Here is a 19073-nt window from a genome sequence, read left to right on the forward strand (position 1 = left end):
TTTACTCTGGCGTAGCGTGCTCAACTGTAACCAACTTCCAGAAACCCATCAACTCTGTGGTCAGGTCAACTGCATCAGACATTATTATAGCAGGGGCTCTCCTCATCTTCTTTTTTCCTAGGAAAGTGTTAGCTCTGGACATTTACCTGTCTTATGTGCATTGTACAATGCATGGCATATCATAGGGACCTTCACTATATGATTAATGGATGATTGAATGAATGAATGCTCACATAATGTTTCTAAGATCTGTGGTTCTCATTTCTGACTGCAGAATTTTTTTAAGACACAAGTTTTTCTATTACTGGGTATGCAGAGAAGCTTGGCAGTTTGCATTTCTTAAAGTTCGCAGGTAATGTTGATGCTGTTGATTGACAGGTCACAATTAAATGTTGTCTCAACAACTGTTCTCAACCTGTTTGTTGCAACCCCTTTAGGGTCCAAAGGACTCTTTCACAGGGGTCACCCAACACCATCCTGCAAATTAGTTATGTATACCACGATTCATAACAGTAGCAAAATTTCAGTTATAAATTAGCAACAAAAATAATTTTATTGTGGTGGGGGGGACTCACCACCACATTAGAAACTGTATTGAAAGGGTTGCAGCATTAGGAAGTGTTAGGGTCCACGAAGGAAGACCCCAGACTCAAATAGTATATAAAAGCAAAGAGCATTTATTCTGCAAAATTACCAGTGTGCAGGGGTCAACCATTCACCAAAATAGTTATGACTAGAGGAGCTCACATGCCTTCTTTTATTCAGGGATGGGGGAATTTTCTAGAAGGGTTAGATAACCTCTAATATGATTGGTAGTGGGCAAAGCAGTAACATTAGTACTGTTTGATTGACTGCTATGTTAGTTTCATTTGGTGAGACCTTGAAGAATTCCAGAGACCAGCTTAGCACTGGCCCTATTATCTCCTCTGTCCAGGTATCCAGAGGACTATCAGCTCTGGAGGTATCTGCCCTAGTTCAGGGTCATCACTGACGTAAAGACATTGTCAGTGGCTCCCTCTGAGCCCCAGTTTGCTTTCCAGGGATTGAAATTTTTTATTACCAAGGTTTTTGGAGCTCCCATAAGATTAAGAACTCTCTCTCTCTCAGAAGGTTGGTGTGAAGAACTAAGCAAGAAATTCAGTCAGACAAGCCAGAGTAGATAAACGTTGATTATACATGCATTACATTAAGCCCAGGCTTCAAAACACTCAGGAGAGTCCCCTATACATCGAGCTTATTGCTGTAAAATTTCTTTGAACAATTAATATCATGGTTGTGTGTGTGTGTGTGTGTGTCCTAGAGAAAACCTTTTTCTTTTTGGCTAGTTTTTCTTTAGATTATTTTGGGTCATGGCCAGTTTGGACCCTCTAAGAAAGAAGTCTTCCTCTGCCTAGGACCAGATCCATATTCATACTGCCTTCAAGCAGAGTAGGTCTCTCTTTTCAGAAAATATCTCCAGTTTCTCCATACTGTTCTATCAGCTGCCTTGTCCTGGACCAGCTGATCTGACAACAGGCAACTTAGCAGTCTTTTTTTCTAGGTTATTTAAAAGGTGAAGATTCCTGGTTGATGTCTGCTCTTAACATTATCAGAGAAGCTGGGAAATTGTTTGCATTGTCTGTGCTGTAACTAGTAGACATTCCTAGTAAGAACTGTTAGGTAATAATGGGCATAGCATTCATTAGCTATGGACGTAACTGTTTATGTCTAGGTGATGGACCTGTACCTAATTAGGTTTGGCTTGGTTTTCTAGACTAGTTTCCATGTCATGCCTGTTCCTTCTGTATCACTGATGTTATATATTTTAAACTGTTGGGAGAAGAGTCGCTGGGTTTTACAAATGGTGTTTTCCTTCCTGTTAGGTCTCTCTGCAATGCAATCAATGTTTACAACCTCACCTGCAGTAACTGTTCAGAAAACTGCACTGATGTTCTGTTTAGTAACAAGATTACCTTCTTAATGGATCTCCTGATACACCAATTGACGGTATGTAATATTAGTGCCTTAAATTAGGAGCTGTTAAGGTTTGAGAAATAGTTCTGTGGCCAGAACTAAGAATCCAGCCTATTTACTGTCTAGATTAAAAGTGGGAGGAGGGGCGAGGGATATGAAGGTGGTTACAAACACACAATAGGAACTAAAAGTGAAATCTCTCAGTTATTTGAATATTTTGTGTCAGAGCCTCCTAAATTCTAATATTTAATGAGCAATAGGTAGGTTTTTGCTTCACAAGCAATAACTTGTGAAGAACACAGATTTACACGTTAAACTTGGCTCTGGAATCAGGTGAACCCAATGTCAAACCTCTACAGCCACAGGAATGGGTGTCAGAAAGAGAAAACTGAGAACCTCAGAGCCTCCCACCACCATGTGTCAAAGGGCCTATTTTAAAAGGGTATTTTTTTTTTTTTAGCCATTTACACTTAAAATTTAGGAAATGCCTTTGTCAAAAAGGGAAAGCTTATTTATGATTTGAACAAGCAACCAGTTGTCACCTTAAATTTTACCTCTGTTCACAGATGTTAAATGGGGTAAGCTAGGTGTAATAGCTAAAGGTTTAGGTCTGTCACCTGCAGTCTTTGGAGCCCTGGGACCAGAAGTTTCCTGATGAAGTTTCTAAGCCCCTCAGGTATTGGTGTTGCAGGTTTACAACACGAGAGATTTCCCAGAGCCAACTTGCCTCTACTCCCTGTGTTCTAATAGCTCTCCTTAAACGCCATGCCATGGCTCCTTCCTTCCTTCCTCTGCATTCTGCAGCCGGAATTTACACCCGAGAGCATCTTCTGCATGAAACCCTGAAGCTGTTTTCCCAATCCCAGGTTTAAGAATGCTTTTTATGTAATCCTAGGCATCACATCTCATAGACCTGGTTATATTGAATTGTAAAAATTATTTATCTGTTTTCCCACCAAATCCATGAAGACAATAAGTAGCTTATTACTGTACCCAATATCCTAACAGAGAAAAGTAGATATGGTAAGTCGTTGAATGAATGTATGAGTAAATAAATTAATCTGTACTGATTACTGATCACAAGCTAAAACTCATAAGGTGACATTGAAGCCTTAAATGCAAACATACTAGCAAGAATTAGACCAATGTGGAAAACCAAGCAAAGATGCAGACTAGCACCGCCACAGATGCTAACACTTGTTATTTACAGTGAGGGCAATGTGTATGAATCCAAGGCTAAATTGTACATGGTTCTTTTTACAAAATAAGTTCCTAAATCATGGGGATGATATTTTAGTTAAAAGTCTTTCCAAGGGCCTAGAGAGATGGCTCAGCAGTTAAGAGCCCTCAGAGGTCCTGAGTTCAATTCCTAGCAACCACCATGCTAGCTCACAGCCATCTGTAATGGGATCTAATGTCTCTTCTGCTGTGTCTAAAGACAATAACAAGCGTACATAAAACAAATAAAAATAAATCTTTAAAAAATTTTAAAAATAGGTGAAAAGACTTAATATCTTTTATCTCAAGTATTTTATATTTTGCCTCAGTTAATTATTTAATTTTCAGAATAGTCTTAAAACATCGTCGTTACCTGTATCACAAATAAACTGGAGTCCCTGAGAGTCTGACTTTAAGGCTACATAGGTCAAAATCTCAGAGTCAAATGCAGAAGTGTAAAATCTAAATTTAGGAACCACCTACACATTGTAACTGACTGGTAATTTTCAACAGTATCAGTATTATGAAAGCAGAGATAGAGTGAGACGTGCCACTGTATGAGGAGACTAAGGAGGTACAGCCATTAAATATAGCATGAAACTATGAATCAGTCAGACAGGGAGTAGAAGGGAGGAAAAGGGAGGGAGGGAGGGAGATTGAGATTACTGGGGAAACTGGGAGATTTAAATACATTTTGTAAAGCAGTTCATTTTATTGACTCAATCTTAACTCTTGCAGAAAGCATACTGTGGTTTTACTGATAGTAGGGGAGAGTGGGTTAACCGGGTCTACTATTTTTATAATGGATTTTTTTGATTTAAAATTGTTTTGAAATAACAATGAGGAAAAAAAACTAAATCCCAATGTTCTCCCTCAGTTATACACTATAATTGTTTGGAAGAATTTGTTCTATTGATATTGGAAGAGAAAGCTTTAGATCGAACAGGGAACTGAATAGAATGGCATGTGGAATGTGAAGGAAGAAACAAAATATCTTACGGAAAAAGATTCTACCATGCTATTTAAAACAAGATGGTGATCACAACCTTCTAGGAAATCCATGCATAGGAAATAAGATAGGTGATGTCTTAGCTTGGGCAGCTATGACAAAAGTACTGTAGATATGTAGCTTTGGGGAGTTTTGGGGGGAATTTTTTCTCACAGTTTTAAAAGCTAGAAGTCTTAGGACAACATTGTCAGATTCCTGTAGAGATCCTCTTCTGTGTAGCAGAAGCTTAACATGGCAGTGGGTAGCAGGCTAACTCCTTGGCTGCCTCAGGCTCTATGTGTATAAGCAAATTCCCTCTCAAACAATTCACCTGTATATATCAGATTCATAGATTAAAATTCACTTGAATTAGGGGAATCACAGACTTAGATTTATCGTATAAAAATGGTGAGCTGCCATTCTTTGCAGAGAGCTGTGAAACTGTGGAGGAAGACAATAATTCTACCTGGTCCATCACAAAGGACACATGAGCTGCCTCTAAGCTTCTTGGAATAGCTATCACCCGTTCAGTACCAGCCAAGATCTTATGTACCTTATTCCCTTTGAATATTCCCTTGCTTGTGATCATTCAGAAAGTCTTTTAACTTCGCAGTAAATGATTTCATCACATCATGTGTTTATTCTGTATATTTTCCTCAGTTTAGATCCAGGAACATCAGTTTTGTCAAACACATTTTAGCCCTCTCTCTTTATACTGATTATTTCTGTTACTTTTAGGCCTGTGATATTATAGCTGCTGGTTGTCCAGTACTGTGACTGGTTTTGCAGCAGTGAGGAGAGAAAGGTGTGTTTCCTAGTTTGGGATGGATGTTTGTGGTGACTTTTATGTTTCTGGGAATAATTTTAGAAATTTAGAGCATTTTTCTTTCTTGGTAAATGGTTTTTGTGTATGTATAACTCAAATATGGATCACTAAAACTCCTTAAAAAGGGATAAAGCATAGTCACCAACACATGGTTCAGGAGTGAAAGAAAAATAGATAAAAGAAGCTAATTGTGAGTTGGTAGAATTGATAAGACACTTAATTATCAAGCACTTGAGCTTTCCTGGTTCTTGATAAATCCCAATGCCTTAGAAGATAGTTTCTACCTTCTGACTGCTTAGAGTTTCCTCTGGCACTTGTACGTTTCATTCCTCTTTAGTACTGTTCACATGACATACTTACAGAATTATTAGCACAAGTCCTTATCCTAGAAGCCTGCAGTTGAGAAGAGAGGAAATGACGAGATAAGAGACTCTGAGTGCTCAGGAAAAACGGTGCTTCTGAGTTGTCTGAGAGATAGAACCATTGCCCCTTGGGGCACTTTGAGAAGGTGGCTTTGACTATGCCTGGAATATGGATGAAGTTTCTATAGTTTGGGGTTTATAAGTTTAAAAAAATATAAATCAGCATTTTTAACACTATAAATACTTCTTGCAGTGTTAAAGCAAAGTAGTATTTTTAGGATATATATTTGGAGTTCTGCAAAAACCAGTTCATTAAGACAAGTTTTGCCTGAGAGTGGAAGCTAACACTGATGTAGTATCTTCAGTGAAGTATGAAGTGAATTGTTGAACATTAAAGTGAATTGTTTTCTTTATTATGTAATTAAGCATCTTCTCTAAGTCTAGTTCGTTCCAGCGCATAGAATGGTATATGTCTCCTTAAGGAATCTATACAAACATACTGGAAGGCAATAAAAAGATCAGCGACAAAAATCAAGATGGGAGAATAGAAGTCTGAGATCTCATTCCCCAGCAGAGACACTAACTCACTATACTGGCCAGTATACCCTAATGGGAACTCCAGAGGCCAGGTAAGAGGTTACAGCACACCATACAGCCTAACCAAAAAGTCATACTGAAGTGAAGCAAGTAAAAATATCTCTTTCACTTTACCCATAGTTACACTTTGTCAGGCTACCACAACCCTATGCCAGGGGTTGGCGCACAGCTTTTCCAGGACAGAGTTAGAGAAGTGGAGGCAGAACTTCTAGCAGGCTGATTTGTGTCTTTCCATACCAAATGCTTGGGAAGAACCAGCATGGCCTGATGGGTAGGGACTGCTGAATCCAAACAGCAAGAGAGACAATGAGCTATAGCACCAAAGAACCCATGATGCCCTAGAGCTGTGATCAGAAGACGACACTCAACTCTCAGCTGTTCTGCTGAGCTAGAAAGAAGACTGGAGCCATTAGTCCAGTGTTCCAGCTTTCACTGAAAGCTGAAGAACTATGTTTGTCTCACTTATTTTGCAGTCTCAAAGGAAGCAAACTAATTTGGATGTTGTTGAGAACAAGAGAGAGCAAGGTGTACTAGGATACTTTACAACCAGAGAATATTCAGAGATTATATCTTCCTGATTTTAAAAGCGTATCTTTTCATTCCAAAAGCCTAGTCACATGACACAGAAGTTTATATCCTCCAAAGGAGATTTTTGGGGCGTCAACTTCTCTGTGCCTGTTTATTCTTGAGAGTCTTCATTTGGAGGCTTGTCTGAGAGAAGAAGCATTCTTATCAAGTGCACAAAGTTCATCAAAGGTTACAAAAATGCACAAAGAAACAGAAACGTGGCTTAACTAAAGAGCCAACTAAATCTATTAACAAGTCCTAAGGAAACAGAAGTACAGAGATTGACAAGAAAAAACAGCTGTCATAAAGATGCTTTTATAAACTCAAGAAGATATTGCATGAAAAAATGAAAGTATCAACTAAGATAAAACATATTTAAAAGAACCAAGCAAATTTATATGTGAATATGATGATTTGTATATGCTTGGCCCAGGAAGTAGCACTATTAGAAGGTGTGGCTCTGTTGGAGTAGGTGTGTCACTATGGGCATGGGCTTTAAGACCCTCCTCCTAGCTGCCTGGAAGTCAGTATTCTGCTAGCAGCCTTCAGATGAAGTTGTAGAACTCTCAGCTCTGCCTGCACCATGCCTGCCTAGATGCTGCCATGCTCCCACCTTGATAATGGACTGAACCTCTGAACCTGTAAGTCACCCCCAATTAAATGTTGTCCTTTATAATAAGACATGCCATGGTCATGGTTTCTGTTCACAGCAGTAAAACCCTAACTAAGACAGTGACAGATAAAATAAATGCACTGAAAATTTTGCTGTGGTGATTCCACAATAGATCCAAGCTTCATCAAGCAAAGAAAGGACTACAAATTTAAATCAGGTGATCTGAAATGATCTAGTGAGAAAAGCTAAAAGCAACAGAGCAGCGAACATCTTAAACGACTTTTGGAGTACCTCCAGACTATCCAGTATGTTCATTATGAAAGTTCCAGACAGAGAAGAGGAAACGAGGCGGAAGTTTGCTTAAAGAAGTCATTAGCATGCTAGTAAATGGCTCCATTGGTAAAGAACTTGCTGTGTTAGCATCAGGACATGAGTTCAGAGCCCTAACACCCATGTGAAAGGCAGATGCAGTGCTGCATGTGTAAACTCAGCACTGGTTTACAGAGGCAGGCGTATTCATTGGGCTTGTTAGCCAGTTGGTCTAGCTAATTAACAGCCACAGTTTCAATGAGAGACTCTGTTTCAAAAATAAGATGAAAAGCCTGAATAAGTGGAGCCCCCATACCTCATCTAAGAAGCTGGTTTTATCAGAAGACAGAAGCTATTACAGAGAACCATAACTGATCCAAACCATAACCATAAGTGATGGTCAAGTGCCCAGACCCATACAAGACATTACAATATAACCTCTACCCCTAAATCTCATGTAGCATCAAGAAAGAGGGAGCAGAAAGATTGTATGAGCCAGTGAGCTGGAATGACCACTGAAACAGTATCATTTAGACATGGCAGGGTTATTGCATCCATGAGAATAACAAAGATAAAACATTTAAAAGAATGAAGCATATTTAGAAAAAGGTTGACATATTATTTAGCTATTTTATTGGGTTCTTCAACCTACCACCCTTCCAACCCAACATTAGGTAAGAAAGAAAGGTTAGAGGGAAAAGGGAGTATAGACTTCTATAGGCTATTTCCTGATGATAAGGGCATAGACCTCTTCAGACTATTTTCTGCTGATTAGGGGCATAGGGTTTCTAGGGGCAAGTCCAGTCTTCATAATTAAATTATCCAGCGACCCAGGATTAGCAATTCAGCAATCCAGCAAACACAACAGCAAGAATCAGTTGGAACTAGCAGCAGGGGTAGCAGCTGCTGCCACAGGCCCTCTCAGGGCTCTCCCATTTATATCCTCTCCAGAGTCCCCAGAATTAAACCAACTGCTACTGAGACACACACACACAGACACACACACTTGCTAGTTCACAAGGAAAATCATAATCACCTGCTGGGAAGCAGCTTTTTATCCTACATCTAGGATTAAAACAAAAACATTCGCCGGGCTGTGGTGGCGCATGCCTTTAATCCCAGCACTTGGGAGGCAGAGGCAGGCAGATTTCTGAGTTCGAGGCCAGCCTGGTCTACAGAGTGAGTTCCAGGACAGCCAGGGCTACACAGAGAAATCCTGTCTCAAAAAACAAGCAAAACAAGCAAAACAAACAAACAAAAAAACCATACATAACATAACTGGGTTTTTAAAGAAACCAAAATTCTCACTGCAAAGAATATAATAAATGCAGTAAAACTTTTACTGTAGCAGTTCCACAACAGATCCCACAGCTCCCTCAAGCAAAGAGCTACAAATTTAAATCAGGGGCTTAACTAGACATTCCTTAAAAGAAGATATATTAAAATAGACAACAGGTATGTCAAAAATTATTTAAATCACCTATCCTCAAGGAAATTCATATCAAAAACACGATGATGTATTACTTCACACTGTTAAGATAGCCACAATTGCTTTTATAATCAGAAAATAGCAGTTACTGATTAGGATGTGGCTAAACTGGAAGCCTTCTATACCACTGGGAATGCAGGGTGATACAGTACAGATGTCCCTAATAAAATGATTTTTTAAAAAATGTAACTACCATATGATTGTAGCTTTTGGGCATTTATTCAAAAGAATTAATCTTGAATAAATACCTGTATTGTCAGCTTCATTGTATATTCACAAAGCCAATAGCTAGGAATAACCCACATGCCCATCAACAGATGAGTACATTTTTAAATACATACAAAGAAAAAAACATTACTAAGCTTTAAAAGGCTACAGCATGACTGGATCTTGATATTATGGCTAGTTCCAAGTAAAATTAATACCTGGAGCCAAATACTTGATAAGCAGGGGAGGATTTATCTAGGCTTACAGTTTAAAGGAATACAGCTTATCACAGTAGAGAAGCCATGGGGGCAGGAAGCAAATCATAGACAAGAAGTGTCAAGGCCCACCATAAATGTTCTATAACATCCCAAAACAGTTTTACCAGCTGGTGACCACATGTTCAAACCCAACTGCCTATCAAGAATATTTCACATTCAAATCACAACACAAACAATTAAAATAGAAATATTGCATGATTCCAGAATTAAGTATCAAAAATTATCAAAATCTTAACAAAAAAAATGAGGTGTGTTTACATAGAACATCAGTCATGAATGAGGAAAAATTTTAGATGATCATGAACATATAAATCAACAATATTACAATAGATACTTAAAGATCTATTAATTAAATGATTCTTTATTATATCCAACTCAAGTGACAATATTAAACATGAAATCAAAGTCACAAGATTTTGCTGTTTCATTTGTGTACTCAATAAAGTAAGAACACGACTCAGTTTAGGAGAAGTATTGGACATCTCTTAATCTCTTAAGAGATTAAGTAAGAGGATTAATTTATGTTATGTTATATATTTTATGCCCTTAAATGAAACACTGATGGTGCTACTCAGTGCTGTAAACAGTTGATTGACAGGCATATTTGATGTTGGACAGGAACTGAGAGGCTCAATAGTCTAATGAGCAGGTTAATGTAGAGAAGTAGGTCACAGAGCTACATACATGCATAATCGAGACCTGGGCTTTGATCTCTTAAGTTCTTGTCCAACACTTCTCCTAATCTGAGTCGTGTTTTTACTTTATTGAGTTCACAAATGAAACAGCAAAATTTTGTGACTTTGATTTCATGTTTAATATTGTCACTTGAGTTGGATATAATAATCATTTAATTAAAAGATTTATAATTTCTTGATAGTTTGTTGTGGTTTTGAATGAATTAAATATTTTATTAGCAGTCTTGTTTCTGACTAATAGTGATCTTTTCTTTTGAAATGTTCAGAAAACGTGATAAATTATATGTATGTATTTTCAGGAGCTAAAGAGGTTGTTAATTGAAAAGTGATGTACAAAGCTTAAACAATTGATATAATACTGTTGACCCAAAGAAGTTGTTGAGCTTTTCAGGTGACAGGAAAGCCCTGGATTCAAACAAAGGAAACATAAGTGCAGTCTTAGATCAGAGGATTGTTTTTCACTTAACCATGTGCAGACCTATCCAGGTGCCTGTTTGATTTTCATTATAACAGCAAGGCCTGGAGTTCACTGGTTGCCACATTGTTCTCCTTATCCTGAGCAGGCAGAACAAGGGCTCCATAGTTAATTACATGGGCACAGAAACTTCAGCAATGAAGGGAGCTGTACTCTTCTTCCTGGTGCCAATTGTGTCTTGTTTCTGTCTCTCTTAACCATGTGGCTTAGGTTGTCTCATACCTTACCTTTTCCTTTACCAAAACATGAGCTCAGTTTATGTTCACCTAGCTTTGTGTCTTATTGGAAGGGAATTGCAGAACTAGAGGGAAAGACTGTCACAGCTTCTGGTCTGGTTCAGTTCATTTGTTGTAGAAAGATGGCAATGATGTCAAAAGGTAGATAGGAGATATGTGAGATCAGATGTTCACCAGAGTTCCATAACCCATCACTAGTGTAACTGAGATGCAAATTCATCTTTAACATGCTGAAGGGACATATATCATCCTGGATTTATATATCTGCAAATATAATGCTTAAGAAATAAATGTAAGGGCTAGTAAGGTAGTGTCATAGGTGAAGGTTCTTGGTGCCAAGCCTGACTACCTGGATTCAATTCCTGGGACCTATGTGGTGAAAGAAGAGAACTAACTCTTTCAAGTTGTTCCTGACCTTCACACATATGCTGTGGTATGTGCAGCTCCCCTCCCCATATACATGTATATGCATACAAATGATTGTAATAAGTTTTAAAAATAAATGTAAAAATGAAATTTGTGAATTTATACATTATATTTATATGTTCTTAATACTTTCATATTAAAATATATATATATACACATCACAAGAGTAGTTGCCAGCAGACTGTATTAGGCTAGTGTTATAGCTCATTGTTTGTGAAGCCCCAGCACATACACACACACACACATACAAGACAAGAAATCTACAGGAAAGCATGAAGATCAATAAGTACAGAAAGTCTGTAGTACTTGCATTTTTTAAAATATGTAATTTAAAGCAAAACTATCAGCACTATCTTACAAGGTTTTGTGCTGCACGTGATACTGTGCATATCATCCTACACGGTATAAAGATTAAGGAAGAATCTACAGATCTACATTTTATTTTTATGTGTATGATTGTTTTTTTATACGTGCATGTCTCTGTATCACATGAATACAGTGCCTACAGAGGCCAAAAGAGGGATTAGAATCTCCTGAACTGAAGTTACAGTTGTGAGCAACTGTGTGGATGCTGGGATTGAACCCAGTTCCTCTGGAAGAGCAGCTAGGGCCATCTCTCCAGCACCATTATTCTACATTTTACAAAAAGCTGCACAGTATCAATTTAGAGTATATGTTAAAAAGATAAGATTGTATATAGTAATAACTTTAGAGCAACCACAAGCAAGTTAACTTAGAGCTCAACAAATAAACTGAAACTGGCTTCTAAAACATATCCAAAAAGTCAACAGAAAGGAGAACTAAAGAATAAAGTAGAAGAAAAACAAAGCAATAATGAAACAGTCGGCCTAAACCTAAACAGTGGGCCTAAAGTAACACTAGTTATATAAATGAATGTCTACCCTCGTTATAAGACAAAACCTGCTGAAACGGATAAAACGAGTGACTCAGTTATTATCTACATGAGATATGTTTGAAATATAAAGAAATATAGTTTATATAAATACAAACTTGCTGTGGTGGCACACACCTTTAATTTAGGCACTTGGGAGGTAGAGGCAGGTGGATCTCTGAAGGCAAGCATAGGCCAATCTGATTAAAGCAGTTCTTCAGTTGAGGTTTCCTCTTGTCTAGTAATTCAAGGTTGTGTCAAGTTGACAATAAAACCTAACCATCACACAGTCAGAAAAATAGGCGATCTAAATACCCAGATGGTAATGTCCGAGTATTGTGGTAGGATGTTGCTGGTCTGGCTGTATGGAGACTACAACTCGAAGTCAGAGGCCATCAGCAGTGTCAGGATAGTTCAGTTACCCTTTAGCTAGCATAGCTGGGAATGGAAGAATGGGTAGCTACTATCCAGAAGGAAAAACTAGGAAAAGAAACCTGAAGTAAGACAAAGAACCTAGGAAGATGAATAGTTATACGAAGGCCCATGTGTATACATGTTCGCGAAGTGCAGAGGTGAGAGAATACAGAAGACTAAGAATAAAAGAAAGACCAGGAAGATAAAACAGTGCTGTCAGGGCAGGGAAAGTAAGTGGAATGGAGAAGAGGCTAGTACACGTGAGTCTGCTGTGGAGTGTGGGTAGAAATGAAAACCTTGTAATAACATAGACCCGGCCTGCCCTCCTGAAGGTGCACAGCCCAGCATCATGGTGTTCATCTGGAGACACAGCAGAGCAGAGAGCAGTAAACCTTGTTTTCCTAATAAATGAAAGACAAGTAGTAAGAGTAGACATAAAAGCGCTCGTGCACACAGCTAAGGTCCTGTTTCTCTGCCCTTCCTGTTCCTCCTGGGACTTTATGAGATGTGAGAATGGACTAAAGGTGTTCTTTTTGCTTGGCTCTCCTCTAGCTCAGCTCATTTGCACTGTGAAAGCACTCTGTTTGGAGAGAAAATCACCAACTTTGGGTCTCATTAACACCTCTGACCGCTGAAATTGAAAGTCTTACCATAGCTATGCTCTAGCATTCCTGTTCCTTTAAAGACAACTTGCTTTCTCTTAAACCTTGGCAATTGAGTTTAACAGATCCCTGTATTTCAAACAAAAAAATGAAACATGCTTTAAGTTTGGAAGATTCTCTTTTTTTTCTTTTTTCTTTTCTTTTCTTTTTTTTTTTCTTTCTTTCTTTCTTTCTTTTGATGTTGTTTTTTTTTTTTTGAGGCAGGGTTTCTCTTGTGTAGCCCTGGCTGTCCTGGAACTCACTCTGTAGATTTTTTTATTATTATTATTAATTGGTTATTTTATTTATCTACATTTCAAATGTTGTCCCTCATCATGGTCTCCCCTCCAAAAAATACCCCATCCTATCCCCCCCTTCCCTTGGTCTCTATGAAGGTGCTCCCTCACCCATCCACTCCTGCCTTACTCCTCTAACATCTTCCTATACTGGGGCATCAAAGACCCAGGGCCTCCCCTCCCACTGATACCAGATAAGGCAGTCCTCTGCTACAAATGTAGCTGGAGCCATGAACCCATTCATGTATACTCTTTGGTTGGTGGTTTAGTCCCTGGGAGCTCTGGGGGGTCCAGTTAGTTGCTATTGTTGTTCTTCCTATGGAGTTTGAATCCCCTTCTGCTCCTTCAGTCCTTCCTCTAATTCTTCCATTGAGTTCCCTGGGCCAGTCCAATGGTTGGCTGTGAGTATCTGCATTTGTCTTAGGCAGATGCTAGTGGAACCTCTGAGAGGAAAGCCAGAGGAAGATTCTTAAAAATGTGCACTTACATAGCTACATCCCAGCAATCCCACTCCTAGCTATTTATCTAAGAAAAACTAAAGCATTTCTCTACAAACACTTGTTGAAGAATGATCCTAGCAGTCAAATAAATAAATAAATAAATAAATAAATAAATAAGCAAGCTAAACAATATATTTATCAGATAAATTTATAAACAGATTATGATAGATCTATGGACTTACCAATAGAAAGGAATGAGATAATGATATACACAAACACATGGATGAATTATTCTAAGTTCCTGAAAACATTGGGCTTAGAAAGCCAGATACAAAAGTCTACCTACCAGGGAACTATTATAGTCTACATCTACAACAGTTTCATTATCCTGTAAATTCTCCCTTGAAACCAGTGTCACCTTTTTCTCCCTGGCCTTTGGGAATCACTATCTGCTCTGTGTCTTCCTGATATACTTTTTTTTTTCAAAAATGAAGGATTAAGAACCATATTTACCTCCTTCTTTCCAGGATTCATCAGTGGGGGCCAAGTTAGATACTAGTGAAGGTGACATCATATCTTTGGTAGCTAACTCAGTCTCTGACCTGAGAAGACAACTTATAGGGAAATGACAGGCTCTTTCTGTGCACTAATATAAATTCCTGTCTTGACTAATAATGACAAGGTACCTTCACTACTACCCTGAATGTCAGTGAAGGCCAATGAAATACCTAGGCCTTCTCCCTCATCTGACAGTAATGAGATGGTACTTCTTGACCCACTCCCAGCATAGTATTAGGAAAATGCTTTCTAAGATACAAGATTTAAAGAGGACCCCAAATTTCCAAGGTACAATGAAAAAGATAGTTGATAGATGCTACTTTTTTCACACAAAGATTTTAAGGCAACTACCATAAAAATACTTAACCATGCAACTATTAATATGAGTAAGCAAATGAAAATGGTTTTAGCAAAGAAATGCAAAACTGAAGAATAAAAGAAACACTACAACTAAAACTCACAGTGAACAAAATTTTAAAATCAGTGTATAGGCTTAACAATAAAATATAGAGAATAAAAACATGAATTTGAAAATAGAACAACCTAATGCTATTCAATTTGAAGAGCAAAGAAAATATACCGTAAAAAATGAACTGAGTCTCAAGGACTGATAGGGCTGTAACAACAGATCTAACATTCATGTCATCAGACACAAAGGAGAAAAAAAGATTTAACACTGAAAAGTGCTCCAAGAAATAATAACAGAGGCCAAAATTATTAAAAGATATAAATGTAGTGGCTCCATAAACTGAACAAACCATACTCAGAATGAACAAATAATTAAGTGATGAATATAAGTTCTCACACATCAGTAATTATATTAAATATAAGTGGTTTAATTTTTTTGTTCCAAAATGAGAGGAACCAAAATATCCTTTAAAGAAAAATTGTTATGCTTTGGTAAATACATTGTTTGGTATACTATTCATTAAACACTAGTGAGCTACTCATGCACAACCTCTTGGTATCCTGTTGAATCAAAAAACAATCTCAAACGGCCACATACTGAATTATTTCATTATGCAACACTTGAAGCAAATTTTTCCATAAAGATGAAAATAGGTTATTAGTTGCTAGATGAAAATAAAAAGAAAGCATATATTACTTGTTACAGAGTAGTATTTTAAGATAATTATGTATGTTTATTGTGCTCTAGTAATACCAATTCCCAGATTTTACACTGTATTATATAAACTAACCATTAGGAGCAAACAACAGAAAGATGGGTATGAAGAAAGGAAGGGAGGGAAGGAGGAAGGAAAGAAGGGGAAGAAGGAAGGGGAAGGAAGGGAGGAAGGGAGGGAGGGAGGGAGGAAGGAAGGAAAGAAAGGAAGGAAGGAAGGAAGGAAGGAAGGAAGAAAGGAAGGAAGAAAGAAAGAAAGAAAGAAAAAGGTAAGAAGGAATGAAGGACCATGTGTATGTTTTTGTATGTCTTCCTATTTTATAATTACCTGAAAATGAAGAATAAAAGGTTAAGAACATAATCTCCAGAGTAAAGAGTTTACATAACATTTATGAGACCCATGACAATGGAAGATGAAATAAAGAATAAAGAGATAAATTCATGCAAGCCAAGCCAGCTAGAATTCATCTATTTTCTTGTTTCTTAACACACTTCTTTCAGTTTATTGCCTTGCTGTTCTTCATTGTTTTAGGAGTTGTGTTGAGGCTTTATTAGATATGCTAGCCTATACAAGTCAGCATTTCATATAGCATGCATAGATGTATTCCTTATTGTACCTCATTTCTCTTCTAACACTTCTAACACATTATATTTTGTGGTTTTTACTATGACATCAGCTTTTTGCCATTTACTAGGCTATTGTAGGTATATCTTTAGATATCGACTAGAAATTAAGTTATTTGAAAATACTTGATTCTTAAATGGATCATGAGAAAAGATTGTTTCTGAGTAGTTCATCACACCCTGCTGCCTGGGGCCTTGATGTCTGAGGGCTATGCAGAATTGGCTCCATCCCTCTCCTGGGCATTCTGTAAGAGCTGGTCCTGAGGGCTCGAGAGCAGGAGAGCTGACCCTACCCCTCACCAGCTGTAGTACTTGGGAGAGAGCCTCCACAAACCACACACACACACACACACACACACACACACACACACACACACACACACACACTAGTGGAGCTGTCCCTGATAGTGTGGACATAGATGAGCCTTGAGGGCATGCAAACTGGAGAGATGGCTCTGCCCCTTGTTAGCTATGTCACTGAATAACCTGTCCGGGGCAGGTCTGGAGAGCTTGCCTCGGTGAAATAGAGAGCTGGAGGCTGACCCGCTCAGATTACTCTCAGGCCCAGATCCTGGGCTTTGAGTTTGCCCACTCCAACATCTGCTTTATAGTTGAACTCCTAGAGTGCATGAAGGGGCCAGTCCTGCAGATTAAACACTTGCAGGAACTCCACGATACAGAGCAACAACATGATATCTGAGAAGAATCTTGGTAAGTACCCAGTGTTGATAGTGTAGCAGAATGCAAGATGAAATAAAGAATAAAGAGATAAATTCATGCAAGCCAAGCCAGCTAGAATTCATCTATCTTCTTGTTTCTTAACACACTTCTTTCAGACCCTTCCCCTACTTCTCCTATCTCCATTTCTCCCAATCTGCTAGGTCTCTAATAGAGCAGGGAATTTCCACCCCAGGCTGGTCTCTGGTAAAGTAGGAAATCTCTATCCAGTTAGGGGTTGGGCTATGGCAACTAGGAAGGTGGGAGACTGGACTTCTAGAATGCAAGGCCTGATTAGTTTCTAAATCCTTTGGAAAATTTCTCCTTTGCACCTTTGTTTCACTAAAAATAAAGTTGACAAATGTTTGGTAGTGGTGAATTTTGTTTTGTTTTATGGAGGAGGTTGGTTTTGGTTTTGGTTTTGGTTTTCCAAGTCAGGGTTTCTCTGTGTATCCCTGGAACTCGATCTGTAGATCAGGCTGGTCATACATTCAGAGACCTACCTGCTTCTGCCTCCCAAGTGGTGGGATTAAAGGCATGCACTACAACTGCCTGGCTTTGTGATTTTTTTCTGTACCTAAACTTATGTGAAATTACAACAGAATTTTTAAGATCAAATAATATTGAGTGGAAGAGTATACTTTATAGTAAGAATATGTGTATGATTCTACCAGAGAACTTTCAGATCCGATAAGCTCTTTAAGTAAAGAAGTTAGATACAAAATCAGCAACACTTAGCTTTCCTACCTGACAACAATAAACTTGCTGAGAACAAAATCAGGAAAACCCCACGCACAGTAGCTTTCAGAAGACTTTGGAATAAGCCTAACCAAGAAAGTCAAAGACTTATACTTTAATGAACATTTTTAAATGCTGAAGAAATTGAAGATAAAAGTAGAATTTGGAAAGACTTCTCATACTTTTGAATCAGCAAAATTGTTATGGTAAAAATGGCTATATTAACAGAAGCCATCTATACATCCAGTATAATCCCTCATCAAAATTCTAATGAGTTTCTTCACAGAAATAGAAAAACAATCCTAAAATTCATATGAAAACATGGAGGACCCAGAAACAGCAAAGAGGAATCTTGAGCAACAAGAACAATGCTAGAGGTATCACCAACGTGATTTCAAGGTGACCAAAAGAAAGGGCACTGACATAAAGACTGCCACAGTGGGCCAGGGACATGAGTCCACAGGGAGAAACACTTGCCACCCAGCCTGATGGCCTCAGCTCTGTCTGGGACCCATGTGAAAAGCCACATATTATATGAGGTTCTATAACTGCTACTTTTACCAAGAGATGGGAGGCCAAAAGAGGAGAGACCCTGCCTCAAACAAGATAGTAGATAAGAACCAGCTCCTGAAGTTGTCTTCTGATGTTCACACATGTGCCAGGGCACACACACTACTACATCCACACAGTCATCACAGCTATACACAGTAAGTGGGATTTTTTTTAATTTTTAAAAGACCCATAAATCAATGGAATAGAAAAACCAAGTTATGTTTTGTTTTGTTTTGTTTTGTTTTGTTTTGTTTTGTTTTGTTTTGTTTTTCGAGACAGGGTTTCTCTATATAGCCCTGGTTGTCCTGGAACTCACTCTGTAGACCAGGCTGGCCTTGAACTCAGAAATCCACCTGCCTCTGAAAACCAAGTTATAAACCCACACAGACAGGACCACTTGATTTTGGACATATGCCAAAACACATTGAACAAAAGACAGCCTCTTCTACAAATGGTGTTGGGCAAATTGGAATATCTACATAGAGAGGAATTAAGCTAGAACTCTTTCTCTTCTGCACAAAGATCAGCTCAGAATCAATGAGAAACTAAGTGTCAAACCTGAAATTCTACAACTCCTTGGGAAACACTAAAGGAGAAATAGGAAAGGACTTTCTGCAAGGGAACTCAGTAACTCAGGATGTAAAACCCAAAATTAACAAGTGGAATTACATTAAATTTAAAAGTTTCTGCACAATGCAGGAGAGAGTAGTGAACAAATAAAAAAACAAAAAGGACCCTACAGAAAGGGAGAAAAATTGTTAGCTCTACTTCTGATATATAAAGACTTCCAAAAAGAAAATAAAAAAAAAGGAAAAAAATCCAGTTAATAAATTGGCTAA

General features: G+C 38.2%; 1 protein-coding gene across 1 annotated transcript in view; it reads left to right on the forward strand.

The window, feature by feature from the left end:
* Scaper (S-phase cyclin A associated protein in the ER) overlaps window positions 1-19073 on the forward strand; it is a 308858-nt gene that overhangs the window by 226646 nt on the left and 63139 nt on the right. Inside the window, exon 24 of the mRNA XM_028781560.1 lies at window positions 1863-1986. Coding sequence (XP_028637393.1) covers window positions 1863-1986 — 124 coding nt within the window. The remainder of the gene's footprint in view (window positions 1-1862; window positions 1987-19073) is intronic.

This window comes from Grammomys surdaster, unplaced genomic scaffold, assembly GCF_004785775.1.
Source record: "Grammomys surdaster isolate TR1022 unplaced genomic scaffold, NIH_TR_1.0 472, whole genome shotgun sequence".
In the NCBI taxonomy this organism is placed as follows: Eukaryota; Metazoa; Chordata; class Mammalia; order Rodentia; family Muridae; genus Grammomys; species Grammomys surdaster.